Source organism: Neurospora tetraspora, assembly GCF_033439725.1.
Source record: "Neurospora tetraspora strain CBS 560.94 chromosome Unknown B0H65scaffold_3, whole genome shotgun sequence".
NCBI classification, from domain to species: domain Eukaryota; kingdom Fungi; phylum Ascomycota; class Sordariomycetes; order Sordariales; family Sordariaceae; genus Neurospora; species Neurospora tetraspora.
In genome coordinates this window covers 146,974-167,212 of record NW_026944385.1, presented here as the reverse complement: position 1 = coordinate 167,212, position 20,239 = coordinate 146,974, and the positions used below count along the sequence as shown (strand labels likewise).

At 51.0% G+C, this 20,239-nt stretch overlaps 5 protein-coding genes across 5 annotated transcripts; 3 read left to right on the top strand and 2 right to left on the bottom strand.

Moving 5' to 3' along the window:
- Nucleotides 1-1,362: 1,362 nt before the first annotated feature.
- On the top strand, nucleotides 1,363-4,737 carry B0H65DRAFT_147348 (T-complex protein 11-domain-containing protein). The gene has a single exon (XM_062821022.1). It carries the CDS (start codon nucleotides 1,646-1,648, stop codon nucleotides 4,721-4,723), a length of 3,078 nt encoding a protein of 1,025 aa, XP_062682436.1. The 5' UTR covers nucleotides 1,363-1,645; the 3' UTR covers nucleotides 4,724-4,737.
- Nucleotides 4,738-6,577: 1,840 nt separating this feature from the next.
- On the top strand, nucleotides 6,578-8,984 carry B0H65DRAFT_507475 (uncharacterized protein; the record flags this gene model as incomplete). Its single annotated transcript, XM_062828140.1, has 2 exons — nucleotides 6,578-7,624; nucleotides 8,955-8,984. The coding sequence occupies 2 exons, from the start codon at nucleotides 6,578-6,580 to the stop codon at nucleotides 8,982-8,984; spliced, it is 1,077 nt and encodes a 358-aa protein (XP_062682435.1).
- Nucleotides 8,985-9,318: 334 nt separating this feature from the next.
- On the bottom strand, nucleotides 9,319-11,108 carry B0H65DRAFT_570027 (kinase-like domain-containing protein; the record flags this gene model as incomplete). Its single annotated transcript, XM_062830434.1, has 3 exons — nucleotides 9,319-9,804; nucleotides 9,868-10,191; nucleotides 10,251-11,108. The coding sequence occupies 3 exons, from the start codon at nucleotides 11,106-11,108 to the stop codon at nucleotides 9,319-9,321; spliced, it is 1,668 nt and encodes a 555-aa protein (XP_062682434.1).
- A 1,397-nt stretch (nucleotides 11,109-12,505) lies between these two features.
- B0H65DRAFT_460266 (uncharacterized protein) lies at nucleotides 12,506-13,539 on the bottom strand. Its single transcript, XM_062826517.1, has one exon. The coding sequence runs from the start codon at nucleotides 13,439-13,441 to the stop codon at nucleotides 12,728-12,730; it is 714 nt and encodes a 237-aa protein (XP_062682433.1). The 5' UTR covers nucleotides 13,442-13,539; the 3' UTR covers nucleotides 12,506-12,727.
- A 1,515-nt stretch (nucleotides 13,540-15,054) lies between these two features.
- B0H65DRAFT_587344 (uncharacterized protein) lies at nucleotides 15,055-16,313 on the top strand (the record flags this gene model as incomplete). Its single annotated transcript, XM_062830972.1, has 4 exons — nucleotides 15,055-15,168; nucleotides 15,707-16,002; nucleotides 16,068-16,118; nucleotides 16,266-16,313. Exons 1-4 carry the CDS (start codon nucleotides 15,144-15,146, stop codon nucleotides 16,311-16,313), a joined length of 420 nt encoding a protein of 139 aa, XP_062682432.1. The 5' UTR covers nucleotides 15,055-15,143.
- Nucleotides 16,314-20,239: the final 3,926 nt, after the last annotated feature.

Sequence of the window (20,239 nt, the reverse complement as noted above, 5' to 3'; positions counted from 1 at the left end):
CGCGGAAGCACGGCAACTAGGGGGCGCTAAAATAGGGGTAGTAAACAACTGAAGTTCATGATGTTGCCGGTAATAAAGCGGAAAAGAGAGACGGATATCTCGGGGTATAGCTACCCAACACATGGTGGCCTCACTGATATCCAGGGCAGTCTCCGATTCCACGAGGTCCCTCGCACGCTCACCCAAGGTCCGATATGGGTTCCTAGCTATCTCTACTCTCGTCGTCTTGCTGCCCTGCTTCAACTCCAGGCTCACATCGACGTTGCACCATCCTCACGGCATCGCGCTTCGCTACAGGTAGACTCACCGGCATAGCAATGCTCGCCATCCGTAGCTCCTGCCGCTCTTCCACACCAACCTAGGGGCCATTGCTCAGACACTAGTTTCTCCTCGGTCGAAGGAGTAGGTTGTTCGGTTATCGAAGTGGTCCACTCGTTTCGGTGAGTGAACATGTGTTTGGTCTCGGTGATTCCCTTGGTTCTGAATCTTGTGAACAGATACCACGCTCATCCTTTCACGCCCATCCTTCCACCCTCGTTGTGTGACTGCTACCAACTGGCAGGCGTAAAGAAACGTCTCGTTTGGTGCCCGTTGACCGAACTCGCCAGCCGCAACCGTATGATTCAAGCCATTGTGGAAGATGCGTAACGATCCAGTTGACGGTGAGGTCGACGAGAGCGACTGAGTTCAAAGAAGGGATGCGACATCCCGGAGTCGAACCGAAAAGTGATGAAGTTGCGACAAGTCAGCATGAGCCATGAACAGAAAGAGAAATCGAAGGTTGCAAGCGGAGAAAGCTTCTGCAACCCAAAAGCTGGAATGAGGATCGTGAGGGTATACTGCCGTAGTTAGGTAGACGATAATCTGCTAACAGACATTCGCACCGGAAGTGTGTGATCCCGATATCTTCCTAACATTTAGCTCATCAGAGCGCTCTAGCTACTTCTGGTTGGCTGCAATCGCGGCAGTCGGATAATGATGTAAGCAAGTGCTCAGGGCGGCAGGCAACAGTTGACGCCAATGCGGAGCTGCATTCATCTGCATTCACTTTGTTGATTTGACATCTCTTCCATTGCATCCGGCAACCGACAACACTGGCGACGACTGGTATACAAAGTACAGTTACCAGGTCACGACAGGTTGTACGGTACAAGCATCATCTCATCATCTTTACGATTTATGCTTGATCACTTGCCATCCGACCATCCCGCCGCCATCAATCAACCCTCCAACCAGCTCGTCTAGTGCGTAATTGTCTTTGTCACCTCAGACATCCAACCCATTCGTTTCCCTTCCATCCAGTCCAGCTTCTTCAAGTCCAACAACAACACTTTCTATCTTCGACTCGACATCTGATATCATATCTACTTCCCCGAACGAACATTGCCAACTCGATTCCATCAATCACCCAAACCCAGCATTACGCGACGCTGCCGATCCGCTAGCTATTCCCCAGACGCCCATCTGTCACCGCCCAGACCATCATCGCTGTCGAGCTTACTGCGTTATCTTATCGCTCGCGCCGTCATTACGCTATCTTCAGTCCATCTTCAGAGTAAACAACCACCCACGACAATTACTTGGAGACGCTTACGAGCACCAGCGATCGCATTTTTTGATACCCTCGACAACACCGATACACACAATGCGACGACCGTCGGATAGCTTGACCGAGCCCGCTCGGAACCTCGAAGAATCCATCGGCCCCCCATCGCCAACCACGCCCGACCAGACCACCGATCTTTCTCTCCCGCCCCCTGAAGAGCAGATAGTGAGCCAGCAGGTCGACGGCGACATCGATTCGGCTGCTGTCACACCACCCCCGCACATTGCCGCCCGCCTCTTCATCCGGCCCACGAACCAGACCCGCCGCAAAGACAGTGCAGCTTCGTCGCGTCGCAATAGCATCTCCTCCGCCCATTCCCGCTCTTCTCATGGCTGCGGTCGCGACATCGGTCCCCAGAGCAAGTATGTCGCCCAACACTTGCGCCGCGCTTCTATCCTCGAAGACCGAAAGGCCCGACTGGCCGACCGCGCCGCCCATGCCGAGAAAGTTCGCATTCGAGCCGCCAAGGCCAAGGCTGCCGTCAAGGACATCACCCAAAGCGAAGAGAGAGCCATTGCGGCTGCCATGGCTCGCGAACGCAACTTGGCCGAGATCGCTGCCGCCTGTGCCGAGGAGGTCAAGAGAGCCAAGCAGATCGCAGAGACAATGAAGGAGAAGCGCGAGCAGGAGAACAAAAAACTGAAGATGCAGATGGAGGAACGCCTTGCCGAAGCCGAAAGGAGAAGGGAAGAACTCCGGAACCGGAACGCAGCCAAAGTCAGGTGCAGGGAGCGTGGTCAGAGCCTTGTAGCGAGGAAGCCTACCTTGGTCGAGGTCATGCCCGAGGTCAAGGAAGTCAAGGAGCGCGAGTCGAGTCCTATGAGGCCGGATGCTGCCGCCAGTAGGATCCAGTGGTGGTGGAAGTCCATGAGTCGCAAACGGGCCGTAGCCGAGTTCAGCGCGCTAGGCTTGACCATTGACGTGGTTAGGGAGACGTCTTTCGATGCGGTTACCAGCTTGCTGTCGCAGGACAACGTTTTGGTGGCGACCTCTCGAGTGCTTCGCATTTGCGGGCTCAACGAGGGTGCGCCTGGGTCAGTGGAAGAGATGACGGCAGTCCGCTCGTTTTTGAGCGCCTTCCTCATTCTCGGCCACCCGTCCCAGGTGCTTAGCAATAAGGAGGGTACCGGAGAGCCAGAGCAGGTTGGGTCCGCCCTGGCGAAACCAATCCCTCGTGATGATCTGGCTAACCCTCAGTCGCAGGAACTCGTTGGCAAGGCTGGTGACCTACTAATCTCGTTTGAGAACATTCTAGGCCGATTGACCGCGTTTAATAACTATACTCCGCCTCCGGCCCTGTTGGAGTCGTTCCCCGAGGTGTACGCTACTTTCTACAATGCTTTCATTGCATGGAAAGCCCGTGATTCTAGCTCCCTGGTTGAGCTCATGGTCATGCAGTTCGTCGAGCTCGATGCGATCTGGGAGTCCGTCAAAGACAGCACAGACGGGTCTGTTGATCAGGTGTACAGTGAAAGCATCCGGGAAAACCAGCTGCTACTGTTGGTGCGCATCAAGAGACTCGCCGGACCCGTCCGTGGCAAGCAGCTGGTAACTGAAGCCGTCAGGGCGGCCCGCAAGGCTAGAGTCAAGAAGCCTCGCGGTGATATGAAGCCCCGTGTGGCAGAGCAGTCAGAATCAGAGACAGCCATGGGCGTGCTCGGTGACGACCGTGACATCAACCAGGGTCAACAGACACAGACTCCTACGCCTCCCTCGACCCCCGCCAGGAAGGGCGAGACCTTCAAGATCAGCGTCGTGCTACCACACACCAAGAGTCTCTTGCCAGAAAACAGGGTGGTTGTGCATGAGCTGGCCATCAACAGGGACTTCCGTACCGAGCCCAGCGAATACCACGAGCAACAAGCTCATCTGCTCGCACCCCTCTTTCAAGAGATGCGGGCAACGATGCAGGCGGACAACCAGGAAGTACACTTCGCGCTTCTGTTACGAGTCGCCGATATGGTCCGCGAGAAGCTCCAAAGGCTGGTTCGCCCCGGCAACCCTATGCACACACTGATCGGCGAGCTTCTTGATACGGAAATGGCCCAGCGTCAGTTCGCTATGGGCAACTTCTCCTACGAGAAACTCTTCCAAGCCATGGGAACACTCCTGCCCAAGCTCTGTGCGCCTGTCCGCGACGACGAAGTCAAGATTCTCGCCGAAGAAAAGCTCGTCCAAGGCACGTACGTTGACCGTCTGGAGGCATTGAATGCCTTCATCGACGTCATGCTTAGTGACTACGCCAACTACCTCCTCCAACAAGCCGCGCCCCAACTCATCGAGCAGGCGCCCTCCTACGAAGCCAAAGCCTTCGCCGCCGATATCGAAGCCGGACGCTACGATCTCTCCGCCGCCAAAGCCGCCTGGCGCACCGCACGTGAGAAGCTGATGGGCGAAGTTAGCCGCCGCGACCCCGAAGGTGTTGACATTCCTCGTTCTCGCCCAACTGCCAACAAGATCTACAACCAAATGCTTGTAGACCTCTTCACCCAGCCCCATCCTCTAGGGATCGACGAAATGCCGGAAATGCTGCGCTTAGACCACAAGCGCGTCGTGGAAGCAGGCCGCGTTACCAAGAGGATCATTACCACAGGCGCCATCCTCCTTCAATGCAAAAACTTGCTCAAGCGGGACGTCCGCGGTCCCTGGCGTACCGAATCCCAACGCATCCTTGCCGTCCTCGAGCGCAGCGAGTCTTCCTCCGACCCAATTCCCACCGAGCAAACAGTCGACGGCATCCTCACAGCTCTCGAAGCAGGTCGCTCCATGCCTGCTGCCACCAAGATCCACCTACGCGCCTTTGTTACCAAGCTCGTCCTCTCCGCCGCTTCCATCACGATCGAAAACCGCGAGCCTAGCGATCCTGTCCTTCGCCTACTGCTTAGCAGGCTGAGGGCCTATGTCTCGCAAAGACTAGCGGCATCGGCGTCGGCGTCGGAGAATGTCAAGGCTACCAGTACCGCTGGAGAGAAGCTTGCAGGTCTGGGGCTAGCCGAGTTTGTGGATAAGGTGAGGGATTTAGTGGACATGCTTGGGAGGGTCGGGGAGGTCGATAGAGGGGCGCATGGCGGGTGGTGGGATCAAGTCGCTGAGGCGGTTGAGGCTGAGGCTCAGTAGGGGTAAGTGGAAGGGCTGTTGCGAGGTCTAAAGGGGCGAGGAAACATGTGGTGATGGTAGCCATGTTTGCGCGACGAAGAGAGTTGGAAGAGGAGGAAGTGATTGCATATATACCACGGCGTTGTTGTTTTCTGTTTGGGTATCGTTTGTCTGGCCACGTGCCACGACACCAGCGATGAGTTTTCTGCTTTTATATCTGTTTCGGCGTTCTGGATTCCAAAGGGCTACAAGGCACATGCAAGGGAGTGGGTTCTTATGGCATGGGATCGGATCTTGTCAGGGGTTCTGTTTGTCGATGATTCGAAGCATTCACAGTCCCTGATCGCTGAGATGATCGGGACAGGCATCTACTACCAGTATGTGTGCGTTTCGTTTACTTATCCAGCGTCGCTGATATGACAGCGAATGCAATCAAGAATTATCATTCTCGCTTTCAGTGGATCAAGTTTAATCTCACTGCAGTGGTTTCAATGCATTTGCTGGGCGATAAGAAAGATGTCTTACAAGGGTAGGTAGTGAGAAGGCTGAGGCTGACAAGCCTATCTGGGCACAGAGGGAGCTGCCTTTCATCAAGACACTCCCGGGTGGATGTGCCGGCTTAGAAGTGTATTGGTAAGATCACCAACGAAACCCTTTTGTGCTTGGTGCGGCCCATCATCCCGAAGTACGTCACAACGTCCTTGCTTCTTTTTCTTCTTTCCTTTCTTCTTCTCTTACATTCCTCTCGTTGCTTATTTTCCTTGCTTATTCCACTCGAATCGAAGATGCCCGGCTTCTTCCATCGTTCTCCCAGGCCCCGAAGAAATGGATACCTCTAAGCACAAACTGTCGACCTCTAAGCACAAAATATCCCTTTGATAAAACAACGTCACACACCAATTTTCCGCTGCTCTCCAAATCCTTCTTTGTCAGCAATCCACAGAGTCCAGACTATACGTGACAGTGGCTTGTAAATTGCAGGCTTTGCAGCTCTGCCCGGTCATGCTTCTCAGTTCTTCAGCTCTCAGGTCTCTTGTCGTCATCACCAATGTCTCACCTTGGAACGTGACGAACACGTGCAGCCCGGCGGTTAAGCCGGTAAGAACTCCACGTTTCCGGCCCGAGAGTGTTCTATCTCAGCCAAAAATGACTCGGGACCGAAACCGACATGTCAAGTTCGCAAAACCACGTGGGGCCCGGTGGCGGCGTTGGTGCCGGCGCTGCTGCCGGCGCAGGGAGGGTGGGCAAGGATGTCATACACATAGATCGACGAGCGGCTATTGGCATGAAGTGTGATGCAGATTTGGTCGGTAGGTCAGCCGCAGGCGCCGATGGAGTTTGGGGTTGCAATCATGTCTGCTGAAGTGACAGCTTGGCTGTAACCCACGTGCGAGTGCCTTCCAATTCGGGAGAAAGAGACGAGGGAAGGGAGAAGTGTGGCGTTGCTTTTGCGAGCTTTCGCGAGGATTTTGATGCGGTTGGTTGGATCGACTGGGTGGACGGAAGTCTGGGTCGAACGTGGTTGTTTGCCCCCATGGGTCGTCACCTTTGAGGAATGTGATATCAACACAAAGCTGGGAAAAGGTGATGCCGAGGAGCTAGACGGCTGCCGACGGGTCATGGAAGGCAGGTGGAGGTGGTGAGAATGTGATGGCGATGTTGGTTCGTATTTGGAGGGAAGGTTCGATACGGCAATAGAGGACCGAAGAAGTTCGGCCTTGGTGTTGCTATAAAGATGGCATTGAAGGACTTGTCTGTCATGCAGTAAGTCGAGTCATCAGTTTGTGAGCTTTCAGGTTCTTGACAAAGACTCTGTCCAAGGGAAAGCATACATCCGGTCCTATTCTCCGATCCTCAACAGCCACAATAACCACCATGGCTTCTCACCCCGAGCGTTCGTCTTCTTCCTCCTTGGACCTGCCGTCCGAGGCAGCGCCCTTCAACCCATCCGCCTCCTTCGGCTCAACCGCCGAGCCACCTTCCTCGCCTTCCATGGCCTCTTCCCCCCTCATGCCCTCCTCCTCTCCCCCAATGGGTTCCTCCCCCATCCTCGCTCCCTCCTCCCCCCTGGAGCCGCCCGACCTAGAGCTCCCCACCTCCTCGGTCACCACCCAAAGTCAAGCTCAACACCAACGAATCGTCATCCTCGGCGCAACCGGCAACCAAGGCCGCGGCACCGTCCACGCCCTCCTCTCCTCCAAACACCGCGCCAACTTCCACCTCGCCGCCCTCGTCCGCAACCCCACCTCGCCCGCCTCCCTCGCCCTCTCCTCCCACTCCTCCGGAATCCCCCTCCTCGTAGCCGACTACTCCTCCCCCGCCACCCTCCTCTCAGCATTCACCGCCTTCCAACCCACCACCATCTTCTTCCCGCCCATCCTATCCGATGACTTCGCCCTTGACCTGTCCTACGTACAAAACGTCATCACCGCCGCCCGCCAATGCCCCTCCCTAAAGTCCTTCATCGTCAGCACCGCCTTGGGAACCGATCGCCGCGCGGAGTTCTCAGGTTGGGGAACAAACGGGGAGTGGTACCCCATGGGGTCGTACTGGCGGACTAAAGCCGAGATTGAGCAGCTAGTCAAAGAGGCGGGGTTCGAGAGCTGGACGGTCGTCAGGCCGGGCTGGTTCTTGCATAGTTTGACGCTGAGGATGGTGGGGTGGAGTTATCTTGGGTTTAGGGAGGGGGAGGAGGTCAGGACTATTAGGACGGCGTGGAGGAGGGGGGCGAAGGTGGCGTGGGTGGATGCGGAGGATGTGGGGGTTGTTGTGAGGGCTGTTGTTGAGGATGAAGATGGGAAGAAGTATAGGAATAGGGGGGTTGATTTGGCGGTGGAGGCTGTGACGGTGGGGGAACTGGCGAGGAAGATGGCGAGGGTGTTGGGGGAGGAGGTTAGGGTGTTGTATGCGGAAGAGGAGCAGGTTAGTGGGGAGGTGATGACGATGACTGATACGTATCCGATTGCTATCAGTCAGAGGTGGGCGAATGAGTTTGATACGACGTATGGTGTTGAGGCGACCAGGGAGTTGGGGTTGTTGGGGCAGTTGACGACGATGGATGAGTTTCTGGAGAGGAATAAGGGGTTGTTTTGATGCGTTGGAGTATTGTAGGATACCTCTAGCATGTGAGATACACTGGGAAGTGGGAGTGGGCCAGATCTCTTGTTCCATATTCGTCATTCGATACCTGTACATACGAACGAGACAAACAACTTGTCGGTAATATGGAAGAAACAGGGCAACAACTCTTGTTATCCAACCCTCCCGGGATACGTTCGTCGCCCACCAGCTAACCCTTCCTCCCCCACCTTCAATTCTCCCTGCCACAAACACCTACCTCACCCTCTTCCTCATCAACAACCTTTTCCGGTGTGGCTTACGCCTGTTCGAACAAAGTTGACAAGATCGAGACCATCACCAGCTGGGACTCGTATTTGCATAGCAACTCCTACGAGGAGAAGGCACTAACCGCGATCTCATTTGGCCCCAGAAATTGCCCGAGTGAAGTTGGGATACGCCATAGAGGGAGGTGTGGAGCAGGCTCGGTGGTTCAAATTGCTTCTCTCCGCCCCCGTCCTCTTCCACCCCGGCTCCGATGCCCCAGCCCTTAGCGGCTGCCGCTCATGGCAAAACCCTGGACAGACTCACACTTTCGCATTTCCTTTGACGCTCCGCCTGCACAGGTCCTACGCCTAACAACAAGCTCTGGGCGCTTACGCTGGCTGGTGATGAACGGTCACCCCTTGGCCTCGTTTCATGACCAAACCACGGGAAGAGTGATCAGACGTTGCCGGAATTGGTTGATTGCCTAAGGTACCAGTCGCTGCTGCAATAAGTGCGAACAGTTGGTGGAGAGTTAGCTGTTCTTCCACAATGCCGAAGGCCGCCCAAGCCAGGCAATCCGGGACCACCTGCCCGACCCTGCGGCATGGGACTGACACGTCCACGAGGGTACCTTGGGCGATAATTCCTGCCGCGACCGTTCCGTGCGCCTTGCGCTTGTGCCGGTCTATGGCATGTTGTCTCCATTTCGATATCGTCCAAGATTTGGATATGAACGGCTGGTGGCAACAAGTTGGCATCCTGCGCTTGTCTGACCGATATCGTGGTAGTTGTCCGTCAAAGGTAAGTTGGTGTTCTGACGATGTTTGAGCATCGTGAGCATATGCCATTGTCACAATATTTTACCAAAAGAAGTGAAAGGAGGTACATATACTTTGTCAATTTCTGCTACCGTTCTTGCTACCTGAAGAGTAACGCCATCCTGCAATCAATACAATGAATCAAAAACAAACCAAATCATCCTGACCCTGCTCCAAGCAAACCGATGCGGAAAGGGTATCTCGCCGTGCTATGCGTGAATCAAAAACAAGCAAAAAGCAAGAGCAAATGACGAATGCCAGAAGGGAAATGACGAATGCCAAAAGGGAAATGACGAATGCCAAAAGGGAAATGTCGAAGACGAAAGGGGAATGCTGACGCTCCTCAAGCATGCCCCTCAATGCCACTGCCTCCTTTCCTCCCACACTATTCCTAGCCCTCCAATCACCGACAATGACCAACAACCGGTCCTCCGACATCGACAACAAGTCAACGTCCTACCAACAGGAAAACGCCTAAGCCACTCCCCGCCATAGATTGTAAGCGTGGACACGAGGCGCCGCAACAGCCGGGAACTGTCCACCGGGGTACTTCTTCCTGTAATACTCCATCCTGGAATCATCTTTCATCAAAGTCACCAGAATAATCGTACCACCAGCCACTTCCTGGGCGGTCATGCGATAGTAAGGAGAGGGGCACAACATCTCCATGATCAATGGAACTAAGCCACCGTTGGCGGCAGCGGCCGGGGTCTTCGCCATCTCGTCTCTGTGGTTGATGAGAGCCTTGGTGAACTGTTGGCCGCTAACCAGAATCGGATGCTGCATATCCTGGGGGGTTTCGTAGACGATGGTCGGCAAGCTTCCGGTAAGAAGCTCTAGGGCGATGACGCCCAGAGACCAGATGTCGACAGCCGCGAGGTTTTTGACATGTTCTTCGCGGAGCTGATCGGAAGATGCGAACGCATCCGGAGCGATGTACGCCTCATCTTCCGCCCAACGCTGTCCTCACGGGGAGCAGTGGCCGCTGCTGGCCTGAGTAGCAGTCGATAGATCGATGGTGACGGAGCCGTTGGTACCGTCAGTGACGATAGGAATCTTGGTGGAGGAAGAGAAGTCTGTCAGACAGACCTCAAGGCGGGAGGTTGTCCTGGATCGCACCAGAATATGCTGAGGGCGAACGTCGCGGTGAACGAACCGTTGTCCGTGAAGGTACATCAGTGCCTTGGCAACCTGATCCACAATCATACAGGACTCGTGGTAGGTGAACGACTTCCGTTCGCCTTCCTCCACCATAGAACCCAGGTCGCACCACTCCATGACCAGCATATGCTGCTTGTTAATACCACGGGGAACGAGAAATCTCTCAAAGTACGCAATGGTATGAGGCTGAATGTAAGATGACCGTTAGTAAATCAACAGCAAGAGAAACAGAAGTGTGAACTTACAGCCTTTCTGAGCTTCGCACCTGTGAAGACTTCGAACTCCTTATACAGCAAATGAATCTTTCTCTTGTTGAAGTACTTGGCAGCGTAAACATTCCAAGTCTTTGTCGAGAGCACCTTGACAACTCTTCCAGAACCAGGTCTCATCTGGTTGCTTCTCGGGGTAACCTCCAGAAACGAATAGGTGTACTTTCCAATGTCATAGGCGAATCTCGTAAGGGAGGGCATCTCGGTGCCGCCAGGCATAGCCGGGGTAGCAATCTCCATGCCTCCAAGGGCCCTGCTCATGAAAGTCGCGACTCCGGACGCTGGGGTTGGAGGCGGAGGCGAGGGGCAAGGAGATAATTCCTTGCTGGGCTGAGGCTGAGTGGGCTCCGCAGCTTCAGGTGCGGAGGCCTTTAGATGCTTAATCGCTTCCATGTAATCGCTCAAGTGTTGGTTATGATCAAACGCTTGAATTGTGAGCTCGAGGGGATTTCGAGGGTCCCCCAGGAAGATATGGATGCGCTGGCCAACAGGAACGGCCCAGGCCGGCGCTCGGGGAGAGTCCTCGCCCATACATTCGTGAACCATTGAATCCACCTTCTCGTCGTCAGACACTGAGTGGTATGCCAAACTTGTGCCGTGAGAAGAGAAGATCTTGATAATGACCATACCGTCTTGACCGAAGTCTAGACCAAGATGCTTGTCGCTGATGCCTTGGGTCTGGTGACCAATGCTCACGTCGGCAGTCGGCGCGCTACCGATGATCCAACACTGCCCATTCTTGGGCGGTTTGGTAAACTCGATGCGATATTGGGCGCCGGAAATCTTGACCTGAATGAGGGCGACCACGTTGGCCGAGAAGATGAAGGTCGACATGGCGGTCCTGGTTGACGTTGTTGAAGAAGAGGATGGGATGAGGGAGAAGTGATGGGGAGATGAGCCGAAAGAGGGCCTTTGAAATTTGGGCTGAAGGCTGAGATACGCTGCAAGGAGTGCGACGTCGAGAAAGACTTCAAGGTCGGCAAGAGGAAGGAGCTCTTGCCTGGGAGAGAGGATATGGTAAGAACCGTTCAAGTGACAGATGCTGATGTTTTGGAGAAAACCTCCGCGCACTCCAAGCCCAACCTACACGCACTCTAAGACCCATATGACAGCTGTCATATAAATACGGTCGTTTTGTATGGTAAACTGGGGTCTTTTCAATGTTCCAAACATCGATCCCGCTAGAGTAAAAGTTGTGATACTTTTCGTGGTGTTGTGAATCCCCTATATCGAAGTGATTTGAACCCACCAAACCCGGCACGCACAGTCAGCCTCGTGCCCAATACAATCTTGATAATTTGATCCCTGAAATCCTTCTCTTATTTATTTGTTTGGTAATATCTACTTTGAATCGTTCAATATAATCGGGTTCTTACTGTTGCCCGGCATGTATTGCCATACGATCCATGGGTTCCTGTCATTATGGTGATTCTTACTCGCTAATTCGCTGGGTCGTATTGCGTTGTACAAAAGCATGCTCAAAATGTGCAAGACTGGCCAAAAATTTCACGAAATGTGGTGCAATGTTTCGCGCATTGAAATGGGCTATTTTCACGGGTAAAAGTGGACTTTCTAATATCGGGTATCATAGGGTGTCATAGGGTGCCAAAGACCCTAACCCTTGGGATTTTATGGGTCTTAGAGTGCGTGTAGGCTAACCTTAGAGTGCGCTGAGGTTTTCTCATGTTTTGTTGGCGCGACAGTTGCTTGCTTTTCTGCGCTTGCTTGTTGTTTTGTGGTTGTGTGGGAGGAGGGGTAGGGGGAGGAGGAACTTGCCCTTAAATATCCCTCGAGGCGCTTCCGGCAGGCAGGCAGTCTGTGGACAAGCAACAGCGGTGAATGGAACTCGGTAGACGGAGGGTGCCTGGTCATGGAAACCTTAGTTACTGCTTGCTTGCTTGGTGCCGACTGGGGAATAAATTGGAAGGCGCGGCGGTTTGGTGGAGGCACGAACCTGTGGAAGGTACGAAATACGTCGGGTATGAAATTTACACCGAACCTCCCTGCCCGTAACATACATAAAAAAAAAGCACAAGGGTGACGTCAACGTTGAAAGCCGTCGATTTGATCGTTAAGGACCGTCAGAGGCAAGATACATGCGCGCAATGTGAGCATGTTCCTCACGATTGTATTGCAAACTCTATTCCTCAACACAAGCCATCCGATCCAGGCCTGTCGCAGTGTACAGCTGTAAACCTGCTTTCTGTCTTCTTCATATCCGAACAGACATTGCTCGACTTTGCTCGACCTCACCATCCTGGCTATTTGTTGTAAATTCTGTTATCCAACCAGACTCACACACCAAGTACTAATCTAACTCCCCAACAGCCAGACTATCTCCCCAACAGCCAGACTATCTCCATCATCCCAACCGAAGAATCATCCCCAATACTTGCAAATTAACTCTCCGGTGGAACCACACGGCCGTTGAGTCTACGACGCAACCTGCGCCCTCATCCTGCTACATTAGGACCGTTCTCCTGTGGCTCCTGCTGATCAGCATTGTCAGGTTCAATGACAACAGCCCTTCCAACGAGAGCGTTTCCAGGTCCTCCAAGCTGGATTAAGGAGCGTAGCTCGCGAGTGAGCGCGCAGGGTGCTCTCTTGCGTTTGGCAGGTCTAGTGGGCTGCTGGATTTCTGGTTCGGGCAGAGACTCGGGAATGGGATTGGCTATGGCGCGATGCAGGCTGTTGACGTTGTTTTGATTTTTGCCGCGGTCAGGGGTGGAGCGGGCGGCTGGGGCGGCCAGCGGTTGAGGCGCGGCTGCTGGGGGTTGAGGTGCATCGGCCGGTGGTTGTGGTGCTGGCGCTGCTGGCCCTTTTGGTGCTAGAGCCGGAGAAGATGGTGGTTGGGCAGGAGTGTGAGTAGGCGCTTGGCTAGTAGTGTCCAAAGGAGGTGGGTTTCTTTCGTCGCTCAACAACTCGGGGTACATATCTCTAAGGTTCAAAACCAGCCTTCTTTGAAGAATCTTGTTAATCCGCAGTGGTTCAGACCGGACCAACTCGTCATGACGCTCAAGGGAGTCAATGAGCCACCTGTAGTAGGCACGGCAAAGCTCTTCGCGACTGATGCCTTTCTCCAGATGATTTTGACGGTAAGGTTGGAATAACGCCCACTGGGAAGTTTCCCACTCAAAGTACCTGAGCTGTTCGGCTAAGAATGACATGGCTTGAGCGTCATCTTTGTCAAACCTACTCTCCCGCTCGACGGGATCCGTTTCGTATACTTCATCAGACGGAAAGGCATCTGACAGATTCCCTTGAATGTCCCGGGCCATCTTGAGGAGTGCATGATGGTCTAGCTCATGAGAAGAGTCATCTTGACCTTCTTCATGAAGCGCAAGGTGTCTGTAAAGATAGTTAGCATCCCCGTCAAAGCTTCAACTACTTCTGATGAGATGTGAGTGCTAGTATGTCCATACCTGTACAGGCCCAAATGGACCTCTGTCCAGTCCAGGACATACCCGTACGGACCCTCAGCGGGGGTTCCGTTATTCGAGGCTCGGTAGACGAATGGTCCCTTCACTTGCTCAATGGGGATAACTCGCTGAGCTTCCTTCTCAATGGGGGTTGCTGGTGATGACATGGTTGCTTGAGAAGTGATGTCTGGTACTTGGCGAAAGTTGCTCGGTTTGGAGTTGAGACAAGTTACGATGGTTATCGAAATTGTGATTGATGGTCGGGATTGCTTGAGGAGAGAGCTCGAACAAAGAAGTGAGATTCTTAAAAGACCGGGACATTGACGAAAGACATCCATTGTTGCCATTGACTGGGCTAATCGCCTATTCCATACAGTTGATCCTATTGATCACTTTTGCAAACTGTCAGCTCTGTTGTCCCGGGCATTGAACTTACCCATTGTTTCTTTCTCGGCCCGCATGAGGTCAAACTCATCGCTACATGGTGGAGATATGCCCTATTGCATTGTATAAGACAATAGGCTACCGGGATGGGCAATTGGCGTGCGGAAACATGGGATGGCATGGTGGGGTGGATCTTGCGGTCGCTATCAACTCAGAGGCCGGCGCGGACGTGTTTCGTCTGGACTTGTCAATTGGACAAGTGAGTCAGCAAAGGACCATATGATGGAATAACCTTGTTCTCATATCGTGGGTCAATTGGTTGCACTATGTTTGGGGTCAGAAGAAAAAGCTTTCAGTTACGCAACGCTAGTCAACCCAAGAAGGGAGAGGAGGATGAAAACAGTCGCGACAAAACCGAACATGATTGAATTTGAATGGGCTGCTTGGGTGGAAATCTTGTTCCGTTGTGTTCTCGCTCGAGTCTAGGAAGGAACACTTCCATCTTCGCGACATCTACAGATATCACCACGGCCACCACTGCTCCTGCCAATTCGGCCCGCTCCGCACTGAATTTCTGGAACAAAGATCTGAGCTGGGACAAGGAAAGATCGAAGAAGGGGCCCATCGCATTTTCGCTGTCTTTGTTGTGAGTGGCATTGTTCACCCAAGTCTCCAGAGAGTCCGACATTGACAGAAGTCCATGATCAAGAAAGTTTCTGCTTCACGTCATCTGCACCAGTAGCTGTCATGCAAAGACTTTTGAGCCGCAACTTCCTTCAACATGGAGTGGTGCACTAACAATTAATCCCGTTGACGTCCCTGGTCCCCACCCTTCCTTCCGTAAACAGAACGAACTGTGATCTTGGCAGGGGAAGTTCGTGGGGCGTGTGTGGGTGTGGCTGTGCGCGACCGGGGTTTGACGATGCCCCGCCGTTGACTTCACTCCTTCACTCTTTCCTCGACAAGTTACTCGTTAAGTCAGGTCTGAAGTCGAAAAGGAGGAAAAGCACAAAGGAATTTGAGTCATCTGTCACTTCTAACAATGTTCTGGGTCTAATTGCATGTCATGTTATTCCTCGATGTGACATTGGGTAAGTACAGCTGTTAAACATGGACTCCTCCACTCAAGCTGCTGCATTCAACCTTTGTCCGGCCGCGAACAGGTATCGAGATGTTTCCCGTCGCGACTGGTGCTCTAGTCTCCTCACTTGAGAAGGGGAATTACCAGATTTCTTCGAGTATCCAGGAGGAGGGGTTAGAGCAGAAAGAGGGAGTGTGGTAACGAGGGAGGGTGATGATGCAGTGATGGCAATGCAGCTGGCTCTGCTAGGCTGGTGGTGGAGAGGGTGGGGGTGGTGGGGTCGAATGTGCCTTCGGTGAACGTTCCTTCTCTCGTCGCCAAGTTTTGTCTTGACATCCACATTTCCCTTGATGACACACCTTTTTCTGTCCCATCATATTCGCTGGTCTCTGGAAAACAACTTGAAGAAGGTGTATAGTAGGCAGCACAACAAGTTCTGATTCCATTCATCTTTCCATCCAATCTATCATTAACCCGAAGCCCTTCGACCTCTTGCCTGACGACCCCCAACCGCGTGCACAACGCACCTTCACTCTTAACGCCAAAAGACTCCTCCAACCTCCATACCATCACTGGCAGTAAGAAGGAGACATGGCTGGAGCCGATGGACAAGTTCAGCGATACGCAGCGCCAGCCATTCAAGGATTTTGCTGACGTCGTGTGCGCCATTCCGGCCGAGAATACCAGCACCGGCGTGCCTGCTCCGGTGCTCCCTACTCAATCCCCCGACAACTTGCGGTTATCCTGCCCCGACCTCGACAGTTCGAGTTCAGTGAAAGGGCGGACGTCTCTTGACCAGCTACGTAGGCACGGCTCCTCATCATTGCTTGCACGCACAGAAATTGTAAGTGTTCTTGGTGTCGTATTCCGCGAAGAATTGACCATGTGCTGACTTTAACTGATATGCAGGCTTCTGTCCCAATCAACTTCAACGACTCCGAGCTCTGCGAGTACAGTCACGTAAACCAAAGCCCGATTCACTTACTATCGCGGACATTGGAAGTGTCGTGCCAGCTTGTCTCTGTAGCGGCATTCGCGCGGCATTCCTATGCTCAACTATCGCTCTCAAACATATTCTACACGAAGCCGGACTGGTGGGATCCATAGTTGGCGTTGAACCCAACTGCGAGGTTCCACATCGGCAGGCGTTTGTAATTTGTATTAGTATTTGCGCGGAGCAACGACAGATACAAACCACACAAATACAAACTGAACAACTCAGGGCAAGCAAGTGCGATTCTTAGCCGCCAAATTGTGACTACAAATATCACTCCTCTCGCCCTTCTCTTGCTTTTTGGGGCCAGATGTAGCTGTCCATGTCTTCTTCCACTTCTCACCCCTTCCTGTCTTGTCCCCTACTTTTTCTCCACCCACCACTTGTGACATGACGACCACCGGTTTGCGGCTTCGACTGCCTTCATTCTTACTCCCTCCTCTTTCTGATATCATTTCCCGACGATAGCACAGTTATAAGGATGTTCTGATGATCTTCCATGTCCCCTGTCACCTTTCACTCATTCTTCATTATGCCATTGCTGCTACGCCAGGCTACTGCTACGCCAGGCTACCAAGCGGAGAGATTCAGCAGTCACTATTCCAGGAGCTTGCCCAGTCCGATACCGATACTTTTCTGACAGGGCATTGACTCCATACACCGCTTTCCAGCATCATATGTGCTGGTAGGTCTTCAAGACTTAGTCTCTCCTTTTGCTGTTGTCCTTGTTGATGGACCTAGAACAAACAATGCGCCGTGCTTCGAAGTCCACCGGTACTGTACTTGTACGTACAAGTCCGCCTTTCATCCCATCCCTTCGTTTTAACCCCTCTACGCGCCATATAAGGTCCTGCACCAAGCCCTCCAAAGCGGACCAATTGGCCAAATGGCCGAGCGGCTCCGTTCATGAAAACATTGCCGGTGTGCGCGGTACCCGTGGTACAGTTTTCGTAGGTCGCAGCTGGAGCATGGTGGTTCGTTCCCCCAAGACTCCTGGGCGACTGAGCTTTTTGCCTTTTTTGTCGCCCTCAACGGTCGTTGATCACATAAGCGTGCTCTCTGCATTTTTTATCTTCCATTTTCCCTTTTTTTGAGCGAAGTTTCTATCTTGACTTTTGATCGCGCGTGCGACGGTTCCGACAACAGGTCGGCACTGCAGCTGGTGCATGATGCCTGCCCGGCCTTCACTTCCTGATCCCAGACTCGTTTCGGTTTTTACTGTCGACTTGCGTGGGAAACAAACTTCACCCGTCCAAGTTGTCGGACTTTTCGGGGGGTAATTGAATGCTTGATTCAAATTGTGATTAACTCTTATCGCTATTTTTTTTTTGCGTCCCCTTGGGCTTTTTGGGCTGTCTCGGTTGTGTTGCACGCCATGTTCGTCTGTTAGTGCTCACTCACTATAGCAATCAAAATCCAGTGGCTGCACTATCACTAACACATCCCTTTCTTCTCCACTCTTTTTCTACCTATTTGATGACTAACTGTCTGCGCTGTGTTTTCTACTGACTTGTCAATCTTTTTCTCGTCCTCACACCACCTAGGTACCCGAATCAACACATCTATACAATACATGGACCTGTCCTCGACACAAAGCACCAGGGGCACGACTGGAGTTTGACACAATGCCGGCTCTCAATGCCACCAAAGGTTCAGCTCCCGACACTCGACAGCTGGCGACAATGCCAAAACGTCCGGCTTCAAACCTCAGGTTGACAATCGGGTGGAGCGTGTATATATCATCCCATCTCTCAGACACTGCATGAATTTACTGGCTAAGTCAAGGTACACCCCACCCCTGGCCCTCATCCTATTGTCTGCTTTTTCTGAATAAGGAGTGGGTCCACCATGCCGGTGGCGGGTGGGCTAACAGCTGGAAAATATCAAGAACAATAGGAGTCTTCAATCCTCAATACCTCGAGCTAACGGCTGTGGCTAATCACGAATAAGCTTTTCAGATGAAGATAGCATCCATTGAAGGTGGAACTTGGGGTCCTTTCGTTCCATGGTCGCAATTTCGAGGGCAGTTAAAACACCGCGTCGTTCTGGATTTGCAACCCTCATTCTCTCCCGAAAGCCATCTCACAAAAGGAGACATCAGCCATACTGATTTGATACCTTCAATTTTTCGACTCTCAACACCACACAATACAAATCATAAGCACAACAACGCCGACAATGTCGTCATCTCACACAGCCCACCAACAACTGGGTTGAACACATCCAGCGCTGGAAATAAAGCAAATACAAATAAATATCGATCTGTATTTATTTGAGTAGGTCAAATATGCGTGCATATTTATTTGTATTTATTTGTATTTGTTTACTTGCCAATATTTGATGTCTGAAATCGCGTTTTTGGTATTTATAATCTCAAAAGTACTCGGATTCTTACGATTTCTACCTTTCCAGAACGCTCAGAACCTCCTAGCAGCTATAAATCCCTTCCTTACAACAGTTACGACGTCGTATACATCGTTTAACTATAATAAATATAATTTAGTACCCTAAATACTAATTAAAACTTTAAGCTCTCGATAGTATTAATAGTTTTAGCGGTAAAGCTTTACTTCTAGCTATCGACAATTAATTTAGCGCTGCTAAAGGAACGTTCACAATTATTAACTATACAGGGTATAGAGTAGAAGTTAAATACTATACGTAATAACTGAAAGTATATACCTTCGTTGGCCTTCTATTACCCTAAAACGTTATTAACCGCGTAAATATCATCGTTAAGGTAGCGGTCTAACTTATCCTCCCTCTTTAACTCTAATAAGAGGGTATTGTAGAAATCTATATCGATTAATTAATTATTATTAATTTATATTGCCTATTAATTACTAATATTAGGTACTAGTAAATTAATTAATTAATTAATATAATTCTCATTATAAATAAATTAGAATTCTTTAAGAGCATTATCCTACTCAATAGGGCCTATTCTCTTATCGATCTATCTCCTTCAATAACTAACGTATAAAATATATATAATTTAGTATATTAAGTACTACTCTATTAACCTTCTATATTTTATCGAATATTAAACCAACGGTTTCTATACCCTTATTAATTATATTATTAGTATAATCGACGGGCGGGTTATTAGGAAATTACTATTGATAAGAGGTAGGTTAAGAGGAGGGGAATTGAAAGGAAGGAAATTAAAAGGAGGGGAATTAAGAGGGTTAGCTACGGAAGGTACGTATACGAATACTATATTAAATAGAGAAAGTAATAAAATCGGGGGCGATAATAATATTTAATTTTAAGATACTTAATCCTTCAAATAATTCAAAAGTAATACTACCTCCAAATTATACTTTTATTTTAATAAGTTTCTCAATAAAGTAGTAGAGAGATAGGATAGTTATTATAAAAAAGGGTTCTTTCTTCTCGAACTTCTTCGTAAGGTCTTCGAAAAGTTTTATTACTTCTATAATAGTTGCTAGAATCCTCCTATCACGGGTCTACTAGGTGTGCACGGTAGTAGGGGTGGAACAGAGCTTAAGATTGTTGATAAGGAGAAGAAGAGGTCCTATAAGCCCGACTGGGTTGGAAGAATACCTATGTATTAGAAGCCTAGCTAATTAAGGGGTAGGTAGTAAGCGGGTTTGTAGGCCCGGTCTAAGGTCTATAACTCTGGCTTATAGCTAGGCTCGACTTCTGAGCGCTAGCCCCTTATATGACCCCCCAATTCCCCTTTACATACAAAGATAACAATGAAAATTATTATACATATAGAAATATCCCTATAGCTTCCAAATAAACGACTTCTATACCGCAAAGATGTAGCGAATACTCCTAGACTAAATACCCTAAATAATATAAATAAATAAATAAATAAATAAATAAAACGACGTAGACGAAATATTTCTACGGCTAGCGCAAAGTGTTTATACGCCCTATTATAAAAATTAAACCCCTAGGAACCATTAACCTTAATATTTATATTGTACGCGTACGCGGGCGCTAGAGCGAGGGAGCAACTCCTCCCCTACGCGTATTTCTAAACTACTATATAACTTAGGCTGTTATAATTTAGCCTATCTATTAATATAAGCCCTCATCCTAACTATCCTACTAA